This window comes from Copadichromis virginalis, linkage group LG11 (genome assembly GCF_057382275.1).
Source record: "Copadichromis virginalis isolate Kocher_CV1m ecotype Utaka linkage group LG11, C_Virginalis_male_GT1.1, whole genome shotgun sequence".
Lineage (NCBI taxonomy): Eukaryota > Metazoa > Chordata > Actinopteri > Cichliformes > Cichlidae > Copadichromis > Copadichromis virginalis.
In genome coordinates, this window is record NC_140628.1 from 25,128,301 (window position 1) to 25,149,878 (window position 21,578).

The window sequence follows — 21,578 nt, forward strand, 5'->3', positions numbered from 1 at the left end:
TCTACTTCCCCACCACACACACCCTGTCACTCAAAACAGAAGGTTTGGCAGTACATTTGCCTAGGCCAGACACGTATACACATCCCAGTGATCAATATTTCTTTTCCTGCTACTCTCCCCTGTCATATTTTACACCACCTCCAACCTCCCCACCCACCTTCGCCCTCCCCTCTCCCCCGCCACCGTGTGGCCTGCTCCTCCACACAGTCTCTCGCTCAGTACATCCTAAGTCATATGCTCCGAATATTTACAGTACTTTTCATTCCTATTCATTGCACAGCTCTCTCTTGTGGCTGCTCCCTATCTTGCATTCCTCCGGTCCTTCTTTTTCTTCACTGCTGTCTTTTTTTATCCAAAAGACTGATCAGGGTCAAAGAATCGGCAGACTGTGACAAAGAGAGGCGAGTCGGATGAAGACAGAGCAAACAACATAGAGGGGAGGATAGGCCAAACAGAGGCACAGAGAGTTACTGTAGAGAGAAGATTATGTCAGAAGGCCCCTGCTAATCAATGCAACTGTGCCTGGTACCTGAAGCCATGAAAAACTGGGAGAAGAGACGGGAATGTAAAAACGGCAGAGCACAAGAGAGTGGGCTGAAAGTGAGGAGGACGTGGGGAAAGGGATGGAGGAGGGAGGGAAGGAGGGCAGCTGGCACCAGGAGCAAATTGAAAATGATTTGCTGTGTTTTTTCTCTTTTTTTTAGTGAGAGTGTGCGTGTGTGCACATATTAACCCTGCTATCTCCCAGGTAGTCATTATCTTTCTGTGTGGCTGTTTGCGTGGATGTGAGCGCGTACAGCCATGCATACTGCATTAACCCTCATATCTCTCTATCATTAAGGTGCTCTACAGGCGCAGTGCTGCTATGAATTTATCTCAGGAATGTTTGTGTGGCTTCAAACGCTTGCATGCTTGTGTATGCGCGTGGACGCGGTTGCGCGTGAGGGCGAGTGTGTTTACAGTTATCTTAATTGTTGTTATCATTCATGCAGCACAATAACCACCTCCGCCCCAATCTTTGTCTCTGTCTGCTATTAACTCTCTCTCCCTCTCACCCACCTTTTCTCTAACGGCCAGTTTCTATTTTTCCTCTTATTGTTTCTCCTCAGCCTGCAGCCTAAATAGCACCCATTTCATCTTCTCTCTGTCTTCCTTTCTTCTCCGTCCTTCATTGTTTTGTTTTTTTTTCTTATCCTGCATCTTTCGTCCAGTATTTTCTTCAACCAAGACTAACTTTCATTACCTCATGATTGGATTCAGAATTTGTTTCCCAGTTGACTGTATGAAGTCTCTGATCACTTTCTCTCTCTTTTTCTCCCCCGTTCTTTCTTCTACAACTCTTACTTAGTGTGTCCTTCTTACCCTCTTCTTTTCTTCAGTTTTTCTTTATTCTCTAATTTGATTTGATGTCCTCTGTATTGGACATGATAGAAAAGTCTAACTTAATGTCTTCGCTCTTGCTTTTTTCCTTCTTCTTCACCTCCCTTTTTTTCTTCTCCTTGCTGTCTCTCTTTCTTTCAGGCACCCTCTCTTAGTGCGATATATATCTGCCTCCCCCCCTCGGCAGGTTGCCATGGTCGCCATACCTACTCTCTCTCTCCTATTGGTCCTGGCAGAGTGGGCAGGTCTGGTGGACGCCTCCCCCCACCTCCTGCTCCGGCCGAGTCCGCGGGAGCGTGATGCAGGGGCCATGATGAACTTCAACATCGCCGTGATCCACGCCGGTGCGACAGTGCAGGCGGAGGCGGCGGTGGCGGGGCCTGGGGGAAGGGTGCTCTATCCCGGCTTTGGCCGGGTCTACGGCTCCCTGGGGGAGAGCGTGGTCACCCAGTGGGGCTCTGCTAACGTCATCTGGCTACAGGTTAGACACTGTCTCCTCTATCTAGTGCTTGTTCAGCTTTACTTGAAGGAGGGGAATAACAATGACGATCCATTATTCATAATCACTCATTATTTTAGCTGAATAGGCAGCACATTGCTGCTGTGTGTATAGGCCCTGCTGAATGAGCAGGGAGCTCTGCTCCTTGACCACAACTTGTATGAGGAGCCAGACATGCCATGAATACTACAGACACCTTCTTTGTGACTAAGGCAAAGTCAAGACACACTGACCCACTCTCTTTTTCTCTCTGTCTGTCTTCGTTCCTCCCTTCATCTTGCAGGTGAATGACAGTAGTCCTAAGACAGTACTGTCCCAGCTGTGTGAGCTGCTGGCGGCGCGGCCCCTGCAGGGTCTGGTTTATGAAGAGGAGAGGCCCCCTCGCACAGCTTGGGGACCTTTGGCCCCCATGCTGGAGTTTGTCTCTGCACAAACAGGACTGCCCATAGTGGCTGTAGGAGGGGGAGCGGGGCTGGGGAGGATGCCACAGGTAGGAGGAGGGAGGTTGTAATTGGGGTAGGTGAGGAGGTGTTTGCGACTTGAGTGTGTGTGAGATGAAGTTAGGAGAGAATTAAAAAAATATATATATATATGTATGTATACAAGAGGCCAGTGTCCCAGATTGTGTAGCTGCAATTGTGAGAAAAAGCAGGTAAAACAATCTTAGTATGATGTGTCGCACACTGAAGCATCTCGGATTGACGGGATTTTTAATGGACTATAAAGGGAAAACTGCTATCCCCATAACAACAATGTCACAACTTTGCACATCCTGTTTGTGAAGAAAAGGTGCCAGGGAAGTGCCTGCGGGATGGAGGGCAAGCTGAAGGTCAGGGTCACTGATCTGCAGAAACTTTACAGTGTTTGATCTGTAAATGGCACCAACTGGGGCTATTGCTATGCCTGTGATGTTTTGGGGAGGGAAGCAGTGAGTAGACACGAGTGTGTATGTCAGTGAGTAAGGATGTGTCTGCAGACTGTACATTTTTTTTGAATTACATGATTGTGTATGCATCAGAGAAAACTAGTGCCAAATTTCATCACCAAACAAGGGGGGGAAGAAATAAAAAGCAGTGCATTTGTGCTTACAAATAACTGTTTTAACCATTTACTCTTGAGGAATTAAATTGTAGCACTTTGATGAACTTCCTTTGAAGCTGTACCCTCGCCTAATCCTCATTCCCTCCCACCTCCTGCACAGACTTTTTAGAAACACTCCCTTCTGGATGTCATAGGAGAATTCGTGCAACAATCCAAGCTGTTTTAGCCCTGCGGCGGAGCGATTGCTGCTGCTCTGTAACAACTACAAGCCCCGTGATGCCTCGATGTTGTGCATAAAGATGGAGCAGTCCAGGGCATTGTAGTTCTTTTTAGTGAAAATGTTGTTTGTTAGTTACTCATGCTAGTGCAGCTACAGTTTAGACACAGAGGGGGAATTTTAAAGTGAGATTTTTAACCACATCTGCCACTATCTTCCCCAAATTAGGAATCAGGTTCCGTCTTTCTCCAGTTCAGCTCCTCTACCGCACTCCAATTAGAAGTCATCTTTGAGGTGTTGGAGGAGTACGACTGGACCTCCTTTTCCGTGGTGTCCACGCGCCACCACGGCTACCGGGATTTCCTGTCTGTGGTGGAGGGCCTAACGGACGGCTCGTTCATCGGATGGGAGAAGAAGAGCGTGGTGATCCTGAACGTGACCGACGACCCTGGGGGGGCACGCACACGCAGGCTGCTGAAGGAGAACGAGGCGCAGGTGAGACAGGGGGGAGGGAGGAGGGAGAGGGGGAGGAAAGGGGAGGAAGTGCTGCAACTATCATTGGGGGCCCCCCTTTCTGACAGGTGGCTTCCCAGCTTTTTCCTTCCTTCTTCATCTCTCCCTCTGTCCCTTCACGTCTCTCTCTCCCCTCTCTCCTCTATCCCTCTGTTCTTCTCTTCCCCTCCCGTCTTGCCAAAGCATAAAGAGTTCATCGGTACAACGAAAAACCACGAGTCGGTCTGACTTTGCCGACTGGCTTTTGTGTAGCATTGTATGTTCTGTGGTGATGCGGAGCGCTGAAGAAATCCAGCACTTATCATACAGTTTTCACCCGTTTTCCTTTTAAGAAGCTTTAAGGTTAAAAAAGTTGCCAAATGTCTTATGTCGTGTTCTTTTTTTTTGGTGTTTTCGGCCTGTCATACTCGTTACTGTATGAATAGAAACTGGATTGTAAAAAAAAAAAGAAGATAAACAGGACTGTTCATCGTCTTAAAAAAACAATATTTAGCCGCACAGAATGAGTTTGTAATGAGCGATCAGTTAGTGCGCAGCTGCTTGTTGGAAGAAAATGACCGTAACCGATTTTCTTTTTTTCCTTTTTCTAATTCATAATTCATCCATTAACAAGCTGATGCTACACAATTGCTTCCCATTATGTAACTCTCACTCTCTTTATTTTGGCTTAAACTTAAACTGGCTTTAACTTAAAATATCCAAATATTACAAGAAAATCAATCAATTCTAAAGCTTATGCTTCAAATTTTCTTTGACTTATTAATCTTGACCAGGATGATTTGTGGTTTTGCTTTGTACTTCTGACACGTTTCATTCCTTTGTACTGTATGCTTGCCCCTTCTTACCTTCTTTCATACATCCACTTTCATCACACTGTCTTTCACTCACATTTTTTTATACCACCAACCTCTCTTAAGCCCCCTTTTAACCCCCATGATCCTCCTGTTCAGATTTGTTACTAATGTCCGTGTTCTTATGCCTACCCCACCTCCCCTTCAAAGCTCCCTTTCTCCCTCTCTGCCTCCCCTCCTGTGCTTCTTTGCCTGGAGACAAGCTCAGTCTCCTCTGCCGCTTTGCTTTTCACCCCCATCTCTGTATGGCTACCACTCATTCAGTTGCACATCCCTCCTGCTGCACGTCTTCCTGGCCACAGACTCTGCTTACCGTTGGCTCGGTTTAGTCTGGGTCTCAATGTCATCGCTAATGTCCCAGAATGGCTACTGCAGCTCTGCGTGTGTGTGTGTGCGCGTGTGCATTTGTGTCTGTAAGTGTGTGCATGTGTATTGGATTCCTTAGGCTCCACTCAGCTGGTGTCACTGTTAATCTAACATACCGCCTGCGGCGAGTTGCCTATACGGAGAGCTTGCTTTTTAACCTTGCTTTTCATGACAGCTCCCTTGTTTTAGCTTTTCTCTATTGCTAATAAATGCTCGTGATTGGCTAGTGATGTATGTGTTTGCATTGCGTGCTCTCTTCTCTCTCTCTCTCTCTCTCTCTTTCTCTGCGCTACATTTATGATAATGTCTTCCACATTGTAGATGGCCCCTTGCAGGTCTGGGTCAATTTCAGCTCGGCTCTCTCGCTGTCTTTCATTTGTCCCATTCCTCTTCTAGCTTCTGCTTTGTCAGTGTTTCTTCTGCTCCTTCTGTCTTCATCTCGCTCTTTTTGTCTGTTTTGTGTTTCTCATCCTCATTTCCTATCTTTAGATATTGTGTGTCTTTTTTTAACAGCTGATTTCATCCTTCCTTCTCAATTAAGTCTCCCAATCTCTGTCTTCCACCCTCTGTCTCCCTCCTCCTCCTCCTCCTCTGTCACTCTCATTCCCTGCCTAATTCACTGGAGGTTTATTGGCATACGGGCAGGATTGTTTTGCCAAGCCATTACAGTTCAAAATTCAATGAAGGCGCAATTCTCAAAATGTGCTTTCAGTCTGTTTCCCTGACACCCCCTCCTATTGCATGAAAGAGTTGTCTTTCTCTTTTTTGCCCTTCAATTCTGCTTTGTCTCTTTTTTTCAAGCTGTAGTTTTATTTTTGGTTTCCTCATTTATTCTAAACACTTCACTTCTTTTTTGGTATTTGCCCTCACCTTCTTTCTCTGACTTCCTGCTTCCAGATGCTACTTCCTCTCTCCACTTCCTTCTCTCTCCAGTTTCCCAGTAACCCCTTAAAAACCCTGTCAATTTCAACCCTCCTTACCTCAGCATTTGCAGCAGGGCGCTCATCCCATGTCACTTCTGTCTAGCTTTAATATTTTTTTCTCTCTTTCTTCCCAGCCCCACTCAATCATCCAAACCCTTCTTTCACAAACATCTCTTATCTCTCCAGGCACTGATTTCACCAAAATATCATCCTTTGCTTTTCTTCTCTAACCCTCCTTCCCCCCTTTTTGATCTCCAAGGACTGACTATTCTCTGACTATCCTCCTCATCCGCTCACTTTGCCCTGGTTGTCTCCCGTTGTCTTTCTCTATCCTGTTTTTTAATAACATGTCAGAGCTTAACCTCTTCCCCCTTGTTTTCCCTCAGGTGTGTTTGGACTTTAACCGCCACCCCTCCTCCTCCTCCTCTTCTAGATCCCCACCTCTTCCTTGCCGCTTCTCTGCTCCACCGCTTAGAGTTGTTTGATTTTTTTTCCTTTCCTTGTTTTACTTCTGTTTTTATTAACCATAAATGTAACTTGTTTCATTAGGCCTAAGCTCATCAAGCACTGACCTTTACTGCTACGCACCTCTTAGCACACATCACATGCTGCCCTGCAGTCTTCCCTCTTTTTAGAGCGCCTGCATCCCTCTTGAAGTCTAACACCCGACTTCCATGCACCTTATCACATCAGCTTACAGCTATCGCTCCTCTTACCTCATCCAGCATCCTTGTTATTTGCTGATATGGCCTTTTTATCAAACCTCCTCCCCTCCCATTCAGGTACACCTCTTCTCCGGCTCTATCTTTCTCCCCTTACTTCTCCCACCCTCTGTCTCTCTCCACGTCTCCCCTTTCCCCTCCTTATCTCACTAGTGTGTATGTGTGTGTGTGTCTCCCCTCGTCCCTGTTCCCTCCCTGCCTTCCTGCTGTCCTCCAGGTACGTTTGCTGTACTGCTCCCAGGAGGAGGCTGAGCTGGTTTTCCGAGCTGCCTGGGCCGCAGGTCAAGCCGGAGCCTCGCACATGTGGTTTGCTGTGGGACCAGCCCTCTCCGGTTTGGGCATGGAAAACCTGCCCCGGGCTTTATTTGCTGTACGGCCTCAGGGCTGGAGGGACGAGCCCCGCCGAAGGATCGCTCGCGGTGTGTCGGTGCTGACTCATGGGGCAGTGGCAATGCGAAAGGAATACGGAACCACGGGCGGGCCAAACTTTGTCACCAACTGCATGACGGATGCCAATCAGACCCAGAGGCTGCGAGGCAGGATGAGGTGAGAGAGATATCGGGGAAAGAGTGAAGCTCTAGAGAAATGAGGAGGGAAGGAGGAGAAATATTAGGTTGGAGGGTAAAACACAGCTGGCAAGCTCCAGACAAAATCTTTGAAATAGGAAGGAACAGAAATAGAGATGGAACATGGTTTAGTCTATGAAAGGAGGTCTGGTTCTTCGCCAGAATGAGCTGGAAGATATATGGGTGGAGCTGGTAAATTCAGTGTCAGAGAGCAGGCACAAAAGGGATATCTGAATTTGGAGCTGGCTATCATCCATGCAAAATAGATGTTGTTGGTGCGTGTAGTTGTGAGTTGGCGAAATTACCACAGCATCTGTAGCAAGCAGACCATGTCTCATGTATATTAATGAACTAGCTTTAATATATTCCTCGTAGGCTGTACAAACGCACAAGCAGCACACTCTTAACAGGTATCTCAGGTGGCTGTGGTTACCCCGGTTCATATATAACACCAGTCATTCTCACTCTATGTGCACATTGAACACAATATTGTATGGAGAGAGTACTCTAAGTAGTTTTCAAACATGAAATTGATTAGTTTATTTGCTGTAATTTTTTTGTAAATGATCCTCAGCACAAACGGTGAGGCAATTATTGGGAAATGATTAATGGATTCTCCTCTGTTTGTTTATAAATTATGTCTAGGAACAGAGCAGAAAGATGTTTTCGTTTCTATTTTTTTTGCACTGCTACCTGCTGTTCACTGTCTGCAACTACAAGCTGCTGTTCCATATGAAGCTTTCTGTCATGCATTACAGAAAAAAAAAAGAAAAGCTCTCATATTTTGTGTTTTGAAGCCAGCAAGATGACATAAGGAGACAATTAGAAAGCCTGTCCTGCGTGATTACCAGACAAACTATAGAGCCCGCAGCCGATGCCGAGAGCAGCAGTTGTTTGACTTCAAAGATCCTGACAATTCTGTGTGTCTGATCATTCGTCTGTACATTTGATTAACAGACAAGCCCTGACTGTCACCACAGAGGATCTGTGATTTAGTTTCAAGTGAGAGCAGGGCAGGCATTCTGTTGCATCAAACACAAGTGACGTTTCTTTTCTCCTCATATCTTTAAGATGAATGTTAATTCATTCGCTGATATTATGCGCTTTCTGTCCTCTCCCCTTCTGCCGCTCTTCAATGCAGATATTTCAGCAACATCACGCTTGGTGGTCGAGATTACTCTTTTAATAGTGACGGTTACCTGGCCAACCCCTTCCTGGACGTCATCTCGTGGACACCTGGACGTGGATGGGAAGATGTAAGGACATGACATAACTTCTTTGAATCTTTTATTTGCAGATTTATTGAGGTGTAAAAGGATAATTAGTTTTTTGTTGACAGTCTTGAGACTACAAGTAGGGAACAAAACAAAAGCTCTTAGCTGCTGACCCCCAGAGCAACCTTTTTTTGCTGATTTGAGCAAAATGAATAATATCTCTACAGTATGCGAGCAAGTAGAAGAGATTCATGTTCGAGTAATAGGCACATAAACTTGACAGTGAAGATATGCAGGTCACAAAGGTGCATGCTCATGTGAAGTTCAGGATTTCGCTGTTGGTGCCTCAGGAGAGAGAAGCTGGCTGCTGCTGCTGACCATCTGACTGCGCTTTGTGAATGTGCACACTTGCTGTACTCTGCCTGTTTGGTTAATGCTGCTTATTCAGTTCATTTCATGGTTACAGTGCATTCACGTAATACCACAAACAAGATTGCACACACACACACACGCACGAACGGACACACTTATTACTCTGTAATGATCGGAGCATTGACAAACATCTAATCATCCTCAAGTTTGATGATTATAATTTTTTGAATTCACCTATTAAGCAAAACATGCACGCTCTCCAGCTTCTAAAATGAAATTTCCTGCTTTTTTATATATATATATATCACTTTAAACTGAACATTTCTCATGTTTTTTTGTTTGGTTTTCTTTGGTTTGACCAATAAGCAACAATGGCCTCCCCCCATGACCACAGGGAGGCCATATTATTTGATAATTTTACTGAAATTGCTTCAAAAGGCACCAATAGAGCTCCAGTTTAGCGACTTGAATTAGCTGTTTTGAAGTTGTTGGAAAGGGGCATGGAAACATAGCGCCATGGGAGTTTATGAGGATTGACTTGAGTGGCCGCTGGTGGCAAAGGTTTTATTCTTGGACTCTAAAGGAGCAGTGTTGCATGATTCATGTTTCAAAATAATCCCTATTTATCTTCAACATGGTCTGCAGTCCCACAGTTCATCCACTGTCTGAAACAAGCTGCTTTAGCTCCCTTTCCTTTAAGCCATCGTTCTGTTTGCCCCATAAAGAACAGACACTGATGAGCACCACCTCGTTCACTTGCTGGTGTGTCGGCTCGGGAAACAAACTGTAAACCTACCAAAAAATACCAATTCCATTCCACAAAAAACTGTAACTTTGCAAATCCGTTCCCAGCTGTTAGTTTATATTTGAGCATGAATCTAATGAAAATTAAGATTGGACTGCAGCAAAAACATTTCAGTATTTAATCATGAGCTCCTTTTTTGGAATAAATAAATGGACTCACCTGACACTTTATTAGTTACATCTTTCTGGTGCCAGGTGTGTTGGCTCTTGAACTGTTTTAATACTTTGTGGCATAGATTCATCAAAGTGCTGGAACCATTTCTCTGAGATTTTGCTTCATGTTATGATGATGTTGCTGCAGATTGGATGTGCATTCATGAGCTCACATTCCTATTGGATTGAGATCGTCATATTCAAGAATCTACTTTGGAGATTATTTAAGCTTTGGGACGTAGCTTGTTATCAGAAGATGGGCACACTGTGCTCCCCATGGTCAGCAACAATACTCAGGTAGGCTGTGGTGTTTAAATGATCCTCAGTTGGCGTCCAACCCTTGCCAAGAGAGTATCCCCTATATTCTCACACCACCAAAGGCCTGAACCATTGGTACAAGGCAGGATGGGTCCAATGCTTTCATGTTGTTTATGCCAAATTGTGACGCTACCACCCAAACGTGGCAATCAAAACTCATCAGAGCAGTCTTCTATTGTCTAATTTTGATGAGAATGTGTAAATTGTAGCGTCACTTTCCTGTTGTTAGCTGACAGGAGTGGTCTTCTGCTGCTGTAGCCCATCTGCTCCAAGGTTCAGTCTGTTGTATCTTCAGATGTGCTGTTCTGCATATTTTGGTTGTAGCAAGTAGGTACTTGAGTTACTGTTGCCTTCCTATTAGCCCGAAGCAGTTTGGCCATTCTCCTCTGACCTCTGGCATCAACGAGGTATTTTCACCCAGAGAACTGCTGCTCACTGGATATATTTTCTCTTTTTTTGGACTATTCTCTGTAAACCCTAGAGATGTTTGTGTGGGAAATCCCAGTAGATGAGCAGTTTCTGCTCACCAGCCTTTCTGGCACCAACAACCATGACACATTCAAAGTCACTCAAGTCACTTTTCTTCCTCATTCTGATGCTTAGTTTAAATTCCAGCAGGTCGTCTCGACCATGCCTACGTCCCTAAATGCACTGAGATACTGTCATGTGATTGGCTGATTAGATATTTGCAGGAGTTGTTGAGCTAGTGTACCCTAATAAAGTGGATAGTGAGTGTATGTAGCTGATGACTGATGTTTCTATGTGTCTGCATACGATCATACTTGAGATTGAACATTTTTATACACGTAGTAACAGCTGCAATTATAGAATTATCAGAATTATAAGGTTCAGTAAAGCTACACTGAAATATTCCCATTGTTTTTACAGAAAGTATATTAACAGGCTATTCAGTATGATCATTAAGATCAACATTTCAGTGATATGTTAATTATATCTCGCCATTCTCACTCACTATTCCCCTAGATGAAACGCTTTGTCTTTTATCTTTAATGAAGCTAAAATCCAGCTGTATACTGAGCTTTGTGAACAAACAAAGCTCAGTATACAGTCTGTGCAACTTTTGTCTGTTGATGGCCTTAAAAAAAGAAACGACATCTTAAGTTAAATGTAAAGTATTCTAGCTGATGAATTATTTTTTTTTATTTATTTATTTTTTTTGCTTAACCTCCAAAACTCATGAGTACTTCAGAGTGGTGAACAAACTTTTCAAGTTAGACTAGAACTGTGTGCCCGACAGGAGTGTAATTAAAATATCCTCAATCTTTAATGTCATCCAGGTCCTAGAGTAGAAGAAATTGACTGTTTAGAGCAATCCTAATAGTGTTTATATATGTGTAAATTTATATATGTATAAGAGAAAATAAGTAGAACTATAAGAGAATTTTATTCAAATGAAAATGCAGTTAAACATGTTTATTTACTTTATTCTTTGTCCATTCACAGAAATCGATTTCTTGATGTTGTTTAGACTAATAGTTGCTGATTTGTTTTTTTTTTTTTCTAAAATAAAGTGAAAATCAGACTTAAATAGTCCTGAAGGTTTCTGGGCTTCATCTGCATCTGATTGTAGCCTCACCATTGTTTTGTGTGCACATCTACCGAGCACCTGTACGCCTGGCGTGTCATGCATATTCTATAAAACAGCATTTGTTCAGGAATCCTTAATACGAAGCCTTGTCACCTGTTGGGGATGTTTTCCCTTTAATGCGCTGGGATTTTCCCCTCGTCAGTGTCAGAGGAGAGAGAGCGAGGCTCATTTTCACACACACACACACCTGCCTTTCTTTCCCACACTGCACATGCATAAAGACACAAAAATCTCAGAACATTAATTCTGCGACTGGATTCAATTCTGCACAAATACAAACAGCAATGCACCAACATACGCTTACACACAACCGCAAATACACACATTGGTGTTTCTCAGCCTCCTGCTGGTTTTAACAGCCCACCAGAGTCCAGTCTCAGCATGTCGTAACATGCTGACTCCTGCCATATCCCTCAAATCCCTTTCAATTAGAAGCTCCTGCGCTGGTCCTTCGACTCTGTGCAAACGCAGGGTGCGAAACTCGCCCACATACACACATGCTTAGAGCTCACATGCAGACATCTACATATGTGCACACAAATGAGAGAGCATAGAGTATGCCTACACCCTTCTTGCACAATCCTTATTACACACACACACACACCCTCAATAAGGATAAGACGCCTGCATCTGCCTATTATGCACATCCACGCTGTTGGCTCTCCCTGAATATTTAATGTTCTCTTTACAATGACTGCACCATTACCTAGAGCATGGGAGCACCCAGCTTAGTACGCTGAAACACTGCAGACTAGTACTGAAGGTTGTCCAGCTTTTGCGCGGCTCGTTTCACATATGAGAAAAGCACAGAGAGACAGATTACTAGAATGAACCTTTATTAATGACAATCAGAACTGCTAAAGAAGAAGGTTTGAGTTTAAAGTGGCTCCCAGTTCCCGAACTTATGAATATATTCAGCAATTTTCATTTTTTACGTTTTTTGGCTGGTCTTTTTCGGACATTTGCGCTTTTGCCTTTTGGGGATGTTTCTTGTAGAAAGTAATGTGTTCTCCCATAAGCTTTGTCTGTTTTCTCTGCGTTTCCTGAGTGTGTTTTGATTGAACGTCTGCTGTGGAGCCTTGGTCGAAGTGCTGTCGAAATACAGTCATTGTTGTCACCGCCTCCTCTTCTCTGCCAGTGCTCGCATTATACAGACAGGAAGGCGGCACAAAGCTGTCAAACTTTACAGTACTGGCCTGCTAAAGCACTCACATTTTCATTTCTTATCTTTTTTTATGTGACTGTGTGTGTGTGTGTGTGTGTGTGTGTGTGTGTGTGTGTGTGTGTGTGTGTGCGCGCGCGCGCGCGTGTGTATGTGTGTGCATTTAACGGCATATCTTCTTGTTTGTGCATGTGTTTACAGTTTCCATGTGCACTTTCTATTATGTTGTGTCTTTTTCACTTGTCACGACACTGTGATGTGACTTTTATTGGGTGATCACGCCGAGAATTGTCAAGAGAGGCCGGTAGAGGAAGTTTCACAAATAAACTCACTGTTCCTGGGTGTGGTTCATCCTTGTGCTGCTTAAGAAGTGTGAATATCCCAGGCACCCAGGCAGAGGCATCCAGTCCATCCCGGCTGCATTGCTATAAATAATGCTAAGAGAAGGAGACAACGATGATACTAGTGAAAAGATGCTTGATAGACATTTTCAGGTCGATAGAGGACAGAACAATCTGGTCTCATAGCTTCATGTAAGATTATCAAAACAAAAATAAAATGTTAGGGCCAGTTTTTTTTTTAAATTAAAAAAAGTCAAATGAAAGCATAACTTTGGCTCCAGGCTGTTAAATGTCCAAAATGTCTATGGATTTAAGCTCAGCACAGTTAGCCCCATCTCAGTAAAGCCCTCCTTCTATTTGAAACTTAATGGCACCTCTGATTGAAGTCAAGTTTTTAACCTTGTTCATATGGTGTTTTATTTAGTCATTCATTTATTTTTGGTAGTCGGATCATGAGTAAAATAAATAAATAAAAAATCCAGTCAGAGTTGAGGCTGGACATGCAACAAACCGATCGAAACCAGTCCTGTGAACTTGCTGCATCTGGCTAATTTATCAGAGCAAAGTTTGTATAACATCAGAAAGACACTATATTAACTGATAAATGACATCGTGAAGGGTGATACTGTTTAAGGGCATGTGTGAGTCTTCTGCTCACCACAAGTGTCTCACCTGTCCTCCTCCTATGCTCTGCTTTACAAACAGACAACAGACACACAAGGAATGTAGCAGAGAAAAGACAGGTGAAGTAAGGATAACGTTACTTAAGTCGTCAACAAGCTTCCCAAGAAGAGTTAATCCATCAAAATGCTTTATTTGTGATTGCAAACTTGTTTAGTTTTAACACTAAGCCTTAGCATCATGTAGTGTACTCCTGGAACTGGATGCAAACCTTGGTTTTGTCTTTCCTCTGAAACACAGAAACAACATGTGCTTTGGACATCCTGATTTATAAATTAAGCACATTTTACTCTACTAAACAACTCTAACAAAAAATGGACTTTGGCTGTGTAAACCACGATGTATTTAATAAGAGAATTTGTAAGGCAGATGCAGAGGGTGAGTGGAGAGGGTCTGCAGGCAGTTAGCTGAGGAATGATGTTAATTAAATAAGTTAAAAGCACAGAGTTGCATCTAAGGCATTTTAAGACATGAAGGCTTTATTTTCAGGGGGGAAATGAAATTTGTCATTTTAATGAACAGAGGTGAGTTTTGGCAGATTTAATCAATGCCAGGAGATGGATTTTAATTGGTTCATTCTACTCAGAACCATTACCATGAATAATGTTCTTATTTAGTTTAATGTCTGATTTGACAAACATATGTGAGTAACAGCTGCACCCTTTGCACAACCACAGATTGGCCACATGACAGTGAATATTAAAGGCTCGGTTTTCTAAAACAGAGTGAGTAAGCGCAGCATCCAAGTTATTAACAGTAAATATGATTACAGCCTTTTACAAAGTGCTACCTTTATGACCCCCTTTAAGATTCAGTTTTTATTGAGACTGTCAAACAGATCTTCATTGTAGCTGCAATCATCTGGTGCCACTATTTTGTGTGGTTGCTGCATTGGATTGTTTTTTCTGTCTTTTTTTTTTTCTATTTATGTAATACAAGGATTTCAGAAAACATCCAAGCCAACAAAAACTACAGATATAAGTGTATTTAATAAACATGTCTCTGTTGAAGGGCTTTCTGAGATCGTTTTTATGCTCTGCCCTTTGGTTGTGATAGGTACTCTATTACTTCATACAAGCATACATACAGTTAGGTCCATAATTTGTTGGACAGAGATAACTTCTGCAAACCACAGCAGTGGATCCAGCCATCGATATGTGATGGAAGTGGAGACTTTGAGCTTTAATTCAAGGGGTTTTTGTGAAGAACACTGGGCAGAGTGGACCCAATCGCAGGACTTAGAGTGGTGAACTCGAGTGCATTTATTAACAGTGAAATAACTGTGATACATACAGATAGTGATCAGCAAGTTCTCTATAGAACTTGGCTGCCAGCATGCAGTTGAGTCCTATAGAGTCTTGCTAATGACCTACTAATTTTATTCAGGTGTGTTGCAGCAGGGACACGTTTAAAAGTTTCAGGACACCAGCCCTCGAGGACTGGAGTTTGACACCCCTGATATAGAGGCTTCTGAGGACAACGCTGGGAGAGCGTTGCCCATAGTGAGACTCTGAAGCGAATGTTTGAAAGAGACATTCTGGTTTTTATTCCAGTCTATGTTTGGGTTATGGCATCTCGACCAGGTGTGACTAACTTCGAGAGGAGTGAGAGGGGCCTCAAGAAGACAGACAAAGTTGTTTTGAGTTGTTGCCAGAGAGAATGAGAGGATGATTTAAGATGATTTCTGCTGGAAACATGAGCCTGAACATGAGGTAGGGTTGAGCCATTTCACTGCTCGCTCGCCAGTATCCCTACTACTACTTGCGAGCGTGGTCTTTTGGGCACACAGGACAGGCATAAATGAAATGTCCTTTCACTCCAAAATAAAGGCACTCGCCAGCTGAGAGCTGTTCTGTGAGGGAGAGTCGGCCTGTGCAAGTTGCACGGGTTGTTCCTCATTGTTTTCACTAACACTCCATTCCTGGCAGCAGGTGCGTTCAGCCAGAGGCAAACCGCAATGAGTCCCGTCCATGAACACAGACACAGAAACTCAAGCACGAGGAGAAACAGGAGGACTGAGGGGGACAGTTTTACAAACATTTTGCATTAATTTTTTAGCAGTTACAGCCATTTTTATATAAAATGAATTGTTGACTGTTTTTAATACTTGGGGAAAAAACCCAGTAGATTCTCAACATTTTTATCAAAACTCTATAGTAAGTGTTCACATAAAATTATATTTGTAGTACCACCTGTGCCTTTAGACACTTTTATAATGAACTAGTCTCTTTCAATAGTAGTTCTCACAAACTACTGAATGTAAAGGCGCCATCTTGTTAAAACACAGCTAGAGTTCAGCTTCTTGCTGTAAAAAAAAACTTTTTTTTTTACAAACCTCTCTACCACATGTGCTCAACTGTTGACCTGCAGAAGAAGAACGCCACCTACGTTACTGTTACTGTGCCGCGTGCATAATTGTGAGCATTTATTTTAGTCTGGAGGTAAATATTATAAACTTCAGATAGCGTATTATTTCTTTCTTTTAAAAAAATTATTTTTTAAATGGCATATTATTTCTAAGCCCCTCAGCCAATACTTATTTTTGACCAACATTTCAGTATGATTTTTTGTTGTGTTTGTGTTTGTTTTTTAAATATTAAGGTGCTCTAAAAACCACTGCTGAGAAAAGACATGCAGAAACTATTTTACTGTGAATTAGTCTGTGTGTGGAAATGTGACCATTTGGTCCTAAAACACTGCAGTCCGCTCTGCTCACTGTTAAAAACAACGTGGCTGTGTGTGTGTACCAATATGTGCACCTCAATGTGCGTAACTTGTACTGGGATTCTTCCTCTGTGATCAAGTTACCAGTATGATTGAGGATGACAAATATATGGGACTGGGATCTAATAATAATTTGCAGTTAATTATGCCTCAATGAATAGTCCCAATTTTTTGCCCTCTAAAAGAGAACAACAAATACATGGACAGCCACAAAAACATCTCTGTTCAGTTGGAAAATCAACACTGCCCCCCTTTAGTAAATACCAGCAGCAGCTTTTTAAACAGCTGTAGCGCAGACCATTATTAAATCTCGTCTTAAACTGCATAAACAGTATTTTCTGAATGAGAAGTCCTTTCCATGCCCCTCCTCAAGCCAGCTAGACATCAGAGAGATATCTCGGGAAAGTCCAGGAAAGAAGCAAAGCAGACCAATAACTGGAAGTTAATAACAATTCATGATCTGACAGGAATGAAACTCGGTCGTGAATTTCAGAGAAAGGTACAGCCACAGTGTTCAGTCAGACACTGAAAACTTCACAGTGCTACTGGGAAACGTCCACAGGTGCATAAAACACAGCCTAACAGAAATACTCTGAATTTCTAATGCAGATTATATGCACATGGACACACATAAATTTATAAAGTAAATGGGAAAGAGAGTGAGTCTAACAAAGTTCTCTGAAATATTTTGTTACTTGTTAAGGTTGATTCAACCCTCCTGGCCAATCAGAATCCAGACTTAATTTGAGATAACTCATGAATGAACTGGAATACTGCCATCTTACACCTCTTGCTTCTCTGCCAAGGTCACACATTTTTATCAGCCTTTCAACCAGATGCCCAGATACAAGATTAAAATCAGCCCTTGCTTCCAACTTTCTTGCAGATCGGTGAAAAAGACAACCCCAGAAATGGGCCTGAAAAAAGCCTTAAAGATAGCAGCGGTTTGAGCCAAATTATCTTCTGAGATTAGTGAACATTCTGTTTCCAAAAATGGTTACACAAACTGATTCTGTTACACATTTGGAAAACGCTCGTTTGAATTACTTGAAACATTAATCCAAGTTAATTTAGCTATTACTTTCTAACAAGTCTTGAGACAATGTGAATATGACCTGTCTAAGTTTTTTCTAATGCTTTTTAATCTATATGGGAAAGATTACGTGCTTATTTATCATTACAACTAAAGGTCTTTTGCACTAGAGTACTGCACTTCCTCTAATGTTTCTCTTGTCTGTTCCCCTAGGTAGGCTGGTGGGAGAATGGCGTGCTGAGGTTACGGTACCCAGCCTGGTCCCGCTACGGGCCATTCCTTAAACCACCCGATGATGCCCAGCACCTGCGTGTTGTCACACTGGAAGAAAGGCCATTTGTCATTGTAGAGCTTGCAGACCCTGCATCTGGAACCTGCATCCGTGACTCAGTTCCCTGCAGACGACCCCTTAATGCCAGGTTTGAAAGCCTTGAAAGGAAGAGGGAGAAATGTAAAAGAAATAACTCACGTATTTTTTTATGTATGTGATGTGATTATCTTTTCCATACCTTATTTTTGGACACTTTCATTTCAAAGATGGTGGTACTTTGGGAAAAGAAATAACGGAGGGTAATCTAATTGAAAGGAGTACTAGAGACTGCTTTATTTACTAGTGTTTGGAATGGAGTTCCTAAGCTCTCATGATGCCATCCAATTGAGGTGACATCAGTCACCTATCAAAACTGTGGTCTCTTCACTCCCTGGCCGTAATCAATAACAGACTGCTCTCCAGAGGATCAGTGGAATGACTCAGGGGTCTGGAATCAGATATGACCACAGTGGAGCTTTATGGTTCATCAGCTTCTGAAGGAATGACAGCACCTATCCTGCACAGGTCGATCAAACCTGTCAACAAGTGCTTGGCCACAGTACTCCGTTTTTGTGACCATATCCAACTGTCTTCCTTTCCTTTCCTTACCTTTCCTTAAAGATTTTCACCTTTAAAGTTTTACTATGATTATTTTTTGCTATTATCTTTTACTCTCTATGCTGTGTCTTTTTCATAGTGCCATCCATGAGGGTGTGGCTCCAATGAAGCAGTGCTGCAAGGGTTTCTGCATTGACATCCTCAAGAGATTGGCCAAAATAGTCGGCTTCACCTACGATCTTTACTTAGTGACCAATGGGAAACATGGGAAGAAAATTGATGGGGTTTGGAACGGCATGATTGGAGAGGCAAGTCTTTGTGAGTGTGTGTGTCTGTAAGCCCGTGGAAGCTCCCGGTTCTGCCTGTCTGCCTTTGTGAGCAATGTGTTCTCAATGTCGCTCCCGTATCACTTGTGCATGTGTGAAAAGGGTGTATGTGTGTGTGTGTGTGTGCCTCTGCATATTTGAGTTGCATTTTCGGTCAAGTAGTAGCATTCCTCAGTGTGTGGTCTCGCGTCCTGGGTGACCAGTTAAACGCTAAGTGTCACATCAATCGCTGTGAGAGTTATGGCCACTTAACCACTGCTAGCAATCAGACAGCTGTCATTTATTACACACTGCAGCAGGCGTGCACACACACACACACACACACACAAAACAGAACGCATACTGTATTAGAGAGAAAATAACTCACGGTTAAACAAATTAGAAGGACAAGCATAATGTGTAACACATGCAGTGAGCTCACTCTCCTACAAACGCGTCCCGACAGTGTGTTATCTGCAGAGACACATCCTTAGTCACAAACGCGCACACACAAACACACACTCTGTCAGATACCCCCTAGCTGGTAGTCCTTGATATTTTCGTGGTAATATAGTTCATCATCCACCATCAAGTAAAGATACAGAGATGCTGGCAAGAAAATGAAAAAAAAAAAAAAAGAAGCATGCACAGACAGACAGAAAAGCATGCACACATCCTCACACACCAGCCGAGATCGATACGGGAGCTGCTGTTTCATTGAAGCGCCCTGCTGTTTCTATCTTTGTCCCAGAGGGAACTTGCCAAACGCCAGTTGTCACAGGTTCCAAAACAGTTCCACTGCGCTCTCCTGCTCTATCATTTATAACTTGAGCCCGTCTGTCGAATCTATTTTTTACATGCAAAAGGGCAAGCGAATTTTGTTTTCTCAAACTAATGTCTGTCTTTTGATCAGATGTTCCAAAGCCGGCCATTCTTTGATCAGGTAATCCAGAGACTTGGCAAAGTTGAGAGGAGGGTGCTTTGCTTTCCACTTCGCTTCATTTTTCTGCTGATTTGCTCTGAAGAGCGAATGTGCCATGTCTAATGTAGATTAACATTTCACTCATACAATCAGCGGACACAGCGGTTTTCAGGTTTTTGCTAGATGGTGGCAGGGTTGAGAAGCGTCCTAACTCATTTTGTATGCTAAAGGGATGCTGAAGAGACACGTGTTCAGTATTTGTACAAGACCGAGTTTCTCATGCAGGCAAGTTTAATGATGTACAAAGGGTCAAGGTGTGACTTGTCAGCACCTTACCTGAAAACCTTCTGGACCGAAAAGGATGGGCTTTGTCTAGCTGTAACAGGTACACGATTTACTCATAATTACAGCCGATTTATTTCTTAGCGGTGCTGTTTGTCCCCCTTTAGGTGGTGTACAAGCGGGCGGATATGGCCATTGGCTCGCTGACTATCAATGAGGAGAGGTCAGAAGTTGTGGATTTCTCCGTGCCCTTTGTGGAGACGGGGATCAGTGTCATGGTCTCCCGTAGCAATGGGACTGTATCGCCATCAGCTTTCTTAGGTAAGAGGCTGTGTTTGTGGGCGGCGTGTAGCTGATGTACAGAATCTAATCTAATTGTGGAGCGCTGAGTTTGCATAACACGCCCCAGCCTTTGGTTGCTAGTTCTTTACATCAAGATTAGCCATTAGTTTTTCTTAGGTTCACGTCTTCTTAACTTTTACTTTCACTCCGTCAGCAGACTCCAGGCTCCAGCGGGAGAATAGTGTTATGGGCCTATAGACTGCATTGAGATGATTGTAAAAAAAAAAAAGAAGAAGAAGAAAGAGAAGAGAGTGTGTTTATGGGCTTTTGGAGAATATATTTGCTCCAGTGGTTTTTATTTCTCTGCATATATAGTCTCCATTATGGGCTAGATTTATGAAACATTCTTGTTTCTTATACTGATAATGACAGTTACAGTAATTTAATAATGCAATAAGAGTACAAAAAAGTGCATGTTTTTGTTTTTTTCCACAGAGCCCTACAGTCCAGCGGTGTGGGTGATGATGTTTGTCATGTGCCTGACCGTCGTGGCTGTGACTGTCTTTATTTTTGAGTTCTTCAGCCCCGTAGGCTACAACCGCAGTCTCCAGACCGGCAAGAGTGAGTGATGAGTCCAAGCTGTCTGTGTTTAATGCATCTCTGTGAAGTCCATCACTGTTGCCAAATGGATCAAAAGAAGAAACATTAAACACACTCCTGGAAAACTGGTTCAAAAAAAAAAAAAAAATCTTAGTCACAATGATCTTATGAAAGCATCTGATTGTTTTTTTTTGTTTTTCGCTGTCTCGTTAGTTAGCTGTTGCATTAGATGGGGAAAAAATCGATGTGTATTTTGAATCAGCTGCCATGAATCTTTAGCTGTGAGTGTAGCAAAGAGGAAATTATACCTACAGTATACTGAACTCCTTCCAAGTATTCTCAATACCGAAGAAGCCATTTATTATTCAGCAGCATAGTTTGTACCCCTGTGATATTCAGTATGCCTGATGCCTTGGTCCAATACCCAGCCTGGCTCGCCTCTTTTACTGCATGATTGCTGTGTTCTACATAAATTTACTCCTCTGTCATCCTCCCATATATCCCTCTTATTCACTCTCGCCTCTCTTCTTCCTGCCTCCTTTATTCCCGCTGTGTAAAGGCAGGAGTGTTTGAGTCCTTTTGAATAGTGTTTTTGCACCAGGTGGTTTGTTTGATCGTGTAGCAAATGAATTGATATCTGCCATCTACGTAACGTATAGGCGCCACCTTATGAGGTTTGTTGTCAAAAGAAAATCTGCAAGGTTTCCTTTTTCATATGCTCCGAGGCTGTTTTTCATTCAGACGCGTTTAATCTGAGTCAGCCACGTCATTTACAGATGCCTGTGAATACACTTGTTCTGAGTACTGGCTGGATCACTTCCTAGAAGTAA

The 21,578-nt window shown here is 42.9% G+C and overlaps 1 protein-coding gene across 1 annotated transcript in view; it reads left to right on the forward strand.

Annotated features, from left to right (window-relative positions):
* grin2db (glutamate receptor, ionotropic, N-methyl D-aspartate 2D, b) overlaps nt 1-21,578 on the forward strand; it is a 64,028-nt gene that overhangs the window by 26,621 nt on the left and 15,829 nt on the right. Inside the window, exons 2-10 of the mRNA XM_085471530.1 lie at nt 1,522-1,861; nt 2,163-2,369; nt 3,366-3,632; nt 6,730-7,058; nt 8,220-8,334; nt 17,703-17,908; nt 18,497-18,665; nt 20,034-20,187; nt 20,644-20,769. Of these exons, the coding sequence (XP_085327656.1) occupies nt 1,574-1,861; nt 2,163-2,369; nt 3,366-3,632; nt 6,730-7,058; nt 8,220-8,334; nt 17,703-17,908; nt 18,497-18,665; nt 20,034-20,187; nt 20,644-20,769 (1,861 nt within the window). The 5' untranslated portion in view covers nt 1,522-1,573. The remainder of the gene's footprint in view (nt 1-1,521; nt 1,862-2,162; nt 2,370-3,365; nt 3,633-6,729; nt 7,059-8,219; nt 8,335-17,702; nt 17,909-18,496; nt 18,666-20,033; nt 20,188-20,643; nt 20,770-21,578) is intronic.